Consider the following 6,164-nt stretch of genomic DNA (forward strand, 5'->3'; position numbering starts at 1 on the left):
ACATGAGAGTGTGCAACACAGTAGAGGCTAGGTGTAAACTAGCAACCCCGCATGCTGCCGGTGAGCGTCTTAACCACAATGCAAGAGAGCCAGGCTCTTCTGCATTTGAGGTTTTAGAGCTTTTAACATCATCTGACCAACAGGGGACAGAATCCTCAACAACAGTGTAGCACTGCCCGTTAGACTAGCGTTAGTCACTACATAATAACACTGATCTTTTCCTGCCAAAATGTAGAACCGTTTTAAATCATAGCTCAGGGCTCCTTGCTAATGTAACTTGGCATCCCTGCGTACATTTAAACATATTTTACAAACCCACTACTTTGATGGGATGCCAATGGAAACTCTTCGCAAGTGAGACTGCAACACTAACCACCAAGGACATAATCCAATTACAAACACTCGTGCAAAATCTTTACAAATTACTGTTTACTTCTATAAGTTATAAAAAAAACAAAGGATCACAAAATACCCAGGACGCTCAATTACCAATTCACTTAGATTTATGATACGAGGGTTGGTCTGCATTAACACGTCCAGTGACATTTTATGTTTGAATTTTTAAACCAATTAAAAAGTACACTTTATATAAAACGCTTCTGGTACTTTCGATTATAAAAACGCCACTTGCCTTCAGAATCTAACGCATGAATGGCCAGTTCCAGCGGCGAATCCTCCAGGTAAAGCTCACGGGTAGTGGAAACAATCTGAATCATACTAATAATATCCACGATCGCATCACAGCGCAGTACTTGGCCAGTCACTTTAAAAAAATTTAAATAATAAATAACGTATTAAAATTACAACAACAGACAATGTACTGACAACCCTGCCTTTAGTGTGGCAAAGAAGATAAACACTTACATACGTCTTCGGCCAGTATAATACTGGTAAGTCGGGTTGGCTGGGTGGAGCGTGCTTGCAGAACAGCTCTTTGTGAACAGTGACGAGCATCCAGATCGATGGCTTCTATGCTGGCAACCTCTGGTCTAGTAGAGGACCTGAGAAAAATAAAGTGGAGCACTGAAATGTCTTCACATGGTGACCAGTAGAAAAAATATGCATTTATAACAATCAAATACACATTCTGTGAAATCTAATGGCTTGTATGACAGACATAATTCTACATCACATTTACAATATTGCATGTGTTCAATGAAATGACACTGAATCTCAGCAGAATTTAAACTTGATCCATTTAAAATATTCAGTGGTTAACTCGGACTAGGGTGGCAATTTAATTACCTGTGGCTAGCAGATCAAGCAGCAAAGACAAGAATATGATTACAATAGCAGTTTGCTAAATCAAATTAGGAAAGGATTTTCTTCTAAATATCTTGCCTACCAAATGGTTCATTTTATACCAAATGACGTATATGGGCCATTCTCTGCCATGGGGTTTACAAAATAAAAAAAGGAAATCCAATGTAAAAGAAATACAGTCTGGCAAATCAAATGATCTTTAAGTCAAGTTAGCTCAGATAAATTAAAACAAACAGATTTAGAAACATTTGTTTAAATTGTAAAGAGGCTGTTTAGTTATCTACCAAGGATAAGAAATTAACAGTAAAAAAATTCTACTTGTTCACTGCTTATTTTAAAATCTGAAAAAAAAAAAACTGTTTGCATGTTACTTTGGACAGATGTTTGGTCACTCTTTTGACACACCTATAAAAGTCAATGATACATGCTCGCTAGAAATGCAAACATATCACCTGCAGTATTCTACATGTGTGTAGAAACGTTTTAGTAGAGTTCAGAGCTGGACAAAACTGAATTTATCACGGATTGGTTTGCATGATGCCATTCAAGCCTGACACATTGGCTGCTATAAAACTGAACTGTGATGTGAATACCAACCTGTCCTCTAAATAAATCTAAAAACATGAACAAGTGTTGTGTGGGTCCACAGACCTAACAGCACAATCTTGTGCTACTTGACCAACTTTAAGGGAACAGCCCAAGAGTTGTGACAGTCAGGGTCCGTGAAACCAGACATGCATGACACAGAATTTTTTATTTACAGTAATTTTGTACACAAGTCTTTTCACCTCTTATTTTGTGACAAAGAGGGCAACTTCAGATAATCCATCTGATCTGTCAATTATACTTAACATACAGAGGCCTTTGCCTACAGGGCTCAGTGGTGTACGCTATGGCACCCACTCAGGGCAGTTGCAAGGTCAGCTGTATTGACCTCTTCAGGGGAACTGCCTCAACTCCTTTGTGACACCATCCATTTAGGTTTCAAGAAATCTCAGCAGGTCTGGAACTACCAGGAAGCACTTTCCTGTGCAATAAGACGACTACCACAGAACCTTCGGACAACACTTTCTGCGTTTGTTTTAGCACAATCTGGAGAATCCAGTCCATTCTAGAAGGGTTCTGGTCCATTCTAGAATGTGTCAACAAATTAAGGAATTCTAATTTGGTTTATGAGGAATATACAAAGTATAACTTACAGGATGTGTAGATGAATTATTACAAAATTAACTTTATAAATTTACTTTGTCAACTTGTCTAAGGAATGCTGAATAAAATTAACAGGCAAGTGCTGAATCCATTTTTTGAATAGTATTCAATAAGTTTACAAATTCAATGCAAACATTCTGCTTATAAAAACTCTCAAATGTTTCAGCCTACTCATTCTAGAATCGAGTCTAGTCATATAAGGGCCTTGTCACGTGACATATTTATCAGTGGCATGGTTCTAAATTACTGCATTAGTCATCAAGGTTTACAAAAAAAAAATAATACTGTAACTAAGCACGTTGCATAGGGTTAACAGATTACACCCACATGCACAAAAGAACTACCTAGGAGGGTCGCTGGTGGTGATGAAAACAACATACATTGTTTATGATTTGGATTCAGTAGCTTGTTGTGTTTTGTAATACAATACTGCATCAGTACAAACTGTTAGCCCGACTAACAAAACTGAAGCACAGCAAACAGTTTGCAATGTGTATTTAAAGTACGCTTCAATATGTGCACAAAAACTATTCTAACAATTATGTAGCAATTATCAACTATTCTAACAATTATGAAATGCAGTTACTGCATAACATACAACTCCTTAACTAAAAATAAGACTTGAATGAGAAGCTTAGCCTATAACTCACGTGTTTCCCGGAGGGCTGTCAACACCACAAACAAGTTTTAACAAGCTATATTTAAAAAAAATAAAAATAATATAAATAAAAATAAATGTATATATATATATATATTATTCAGCTTACCATCTGTAACATCCTTCGGTTGCTTCCAATGTGAAATTTATCTTGGTGCTCCTCGCCAAAGGCAGTAACACTTTGGGGATATTTAATTTAGAAGCACCAGAACAGTCAATTAGAGAACGAAATAAAACCAAAACTAAAACCAAGGCATTCTGATATTGACTGGCCATTTTCTTTGTCCGGTGAAGCGCCAACGTAATTTAGCTACTGTTACAAGGTAACATCGAAAATATTTGATTCAAACTATCCACTCCCTCCGGCTGTCTAGCCCGAGGCCCCTGTACTACCAGGGTAAAAAAAAAAAACGGTTTTAGTGTTTGGGAAGTAATATAAGCATAGTACCGTACTGATGGAAAAAAACAAAACAAAACAAAACAAAAGCTAAAACGTTACTATCAAGATACAAAGTACTCTTTCAACATCGTGTTCCTATTTTTCTATAATCCGCAGGTCAAAAACTGATACAGTACCAGCAACTAGCGTGGAGAGCTGCAGCACCAGCATGACTCTCATATCCGTTTCAACAGTGTTTGAGTCAACAAAAAATTCAGATAGCTACAAAAATTAAATAAATAATATATATTTATGCTCCCGGAAAAAGAAAGCTAAAGCTACACAACAAAGTAAAACAGTGTTCAAATTAGTGCATTGTTAAATTCAAACACAAAACTCATAATAAATCCCGCCATTCACAGCCATTCGAGGAACGTCAGAAACACCGACAGAGGAACGGTGTAACGTTCACGCAAGAGGGAGGAGGAAAGGGTCACAGTTGCCGGGGCTTAAAGGTGCAGTGAACAATGTGATATGTTCTGTTTTGTGTGTGTCTGTGTTTGTTGTTAACACAAGCCAGGGGCAAAGTCGTTGGGTTTTTTAGTTTAGTTTAGTTTTTTTTATGTGGAGGTGGTGTAAGCCCATGGGTAGTGCGCGTATTTGTAAATTATATGACTGTACTCATTTTATTTTCTGGTGTTATGCAGATATTAACAAAACTTTTATACTGTAATTGCATGCAACAGGCACAGCAACCATCCCCAACTCCAGACCAGAGGTGAATTAAAAAAAAAAAAATCTCTGAATAAAAATTTCACTTTGCATACCAATGTAAGTTCATGAAAAAACCAAAAATGAGGTGGTTGGGTATTCAAGTCGTTCAAACACCCACCCCCTTGGGGCATCAGATCTGACATGATTCCTAGCCTGGGTAACAAAAACCTACATGTCCCCTGTTTATCAAAGCTTTAACTGTGCTGTGCAATTGCATTGGGAACAAAAAAAGTCAATACTGAATCCAACAGATACAAGAGGGTGGTCCTAGTTACATTCTGATAACTGAAAATGTAACTATTGACAATGTGTTATTAGAAACCATGCATACTTTTAATAGGCAGGTCTATATTGTTTTTTTTTTTTAGTTCGTCATTTCAACCAGTTCAACTTTAGTGGTGCTTTGAGAAGTACACTGTGGCTGTTTGGACAGTTTATATAGCAGTATAGTACAATGCTCATGCAATTACACAGGTAATGACAGCCTCTTCACCACTCTCCCCACATCATGCGCTTGAATATATCGGAATGAGTAGAACAGAATGCTGGTAAAGGAAATGACAAGGAAGAGCCACTTCAGTAGGTGTCTCTCATGTACAGTAATGGAGCCTAACCTGCTCGGGCATTTACAGTGCACATTTGAAGGGGTGGGTATTGGGTGCTCCTGTCAGCGTCTGAATGTGCTGCAGCATTTCCTGTGTTACATATTCAAATTTCTCGCTGTACAAAGGTCCTGGATGGCTTGTATATGTCTTTATGTTTCTTGATTAGAGATTGAAAACATCGAGCTAGAGACATGCTGTAACGGTATTTGCTCTTTGCAGCAAGGGATTAACAAATAATGTAATGCAATAAGAAATTATGAGCTAAGCCCCAAAGCAAACCAAATGAGTTTATTTATGGATCAAGTTTGATTGCTCATACTCACTCGTTACAAGCATGGTATAATGCAGTACATAATTATCATTATCGATATTCAATTTACATGAATACTAACAGTACATTCAACATTGTATTGGCAGTGGTTTTGCAGTAATAATAGAACAGCAGCCCGGTTTATTGTTTACCATAGTAAGTTACTCTGGAAATGGAGGGAGTTCATCTCTGGGACAGATTCCCCAAAGCATTTAAAAATAAGCTGATCATTTGTTGTTTTATTTTTATAATAAAAATAATATTGAGTTTTTTTTTTTCTCAACCTCTGAAAAAAGAAACAAGGACCAGGGGTCACAAATGGAGTTTAGAAAAAGGGGCATTCAGAACAGAAAATAGGAGACACTTTTTTACACAGAGAATTGTGAGGGTCTGGAATCAACTCCCCAGTAATGTTGTTGAAGCTGACACCCTGGGATCCTTCAAGAAGCTGCTTGATGAGATTTTGGGATCAATAAGCTACTAACAACCAAACGAGCAAGATGGGCCGAATGGCCTCCTCTCGTTTGTAAACTTTCTTATGTTCTTATGTTCTTATGATATAATATATCCTGATAGTCACATATCTACCCACTATATATGGACTGCCCGTGAATATTCCTGATGGTGAATAGCTTTCAGTCTGATTCTTAATTATAACATTGCCAATTTCGATTTATATAGGACTATACTAATTCTGTTTCATTTGGCGTGATTTTTGTAATTCATTGTAGTTGTTTCTCCACAAATGTGTGTGTGTGTGTGTGTGTGTGTGTGTGTGTGTGTGTGTATATATATATATATATATATATATATATATATATATATATATATATATCTATATATATATGAGAGGGAGAGCAACATTCCTGTTATTTCGACGTTAAATTGTCTAGCGTCACATTTCACCTAGGCCACACCCTTTTTCACAAACATTCACTTAAAGACATGGGTATTATTGAACGCTTT

At 37.0% G+C, this 6,164-nt stretch overlaps 1 protein-coding gene across 1 annotated transcript in view; it reads right to left on the minus strand.

The window, feature by feature from the left end:
* The window catches only part of LOC121329374 (nuclear pore membrane glycoprotein 210-like), a 30,229-nt gene extending 26,301 nt beyond the window's left edge, over nucleotides 1-3,928 (minus strand). The window contains exons 1-3 of the mRNA XM_041274951.1: nucleotides 3,240-3,928; nucleotides 865-1,001; nucleotides 632-763 (exon numbers count right to left, since the gene is read on the minus strand). Of these exons, the coding sequence (XP_041130885.1) occupies nucleotides 632-763; nucleotides 865-1,001; nucleotides 3,240-3,406 (436 nt within the window). The 5' untranslated portion in view covers nucleotides 3,407-3,928. The remainder of the gene's footprint in view (nucleotides 1-631; nucleotides 764-864; nucleotides 1,002-3,239) is intronic.
* Between the last annotated feature and the right edge of the window lie 2,236 nt (nucleotides 3,929-6,164).

The sequence above is a fragment of the Polyodon spathula genome, chromosome 16, assembly GCF_017654505.1.
Source record: "Polyodon spathula isolate WHYD16114869_AA chromosome 16, ASM1765450v1, whole genome shotgun sequence".
Taxonomy (NCBI): Eukaryota; Metazoa; Chordata; class Actinopteri; order Acipenseriformes; family Polyodontidae; genus Polyodon; species Polyodon spathula.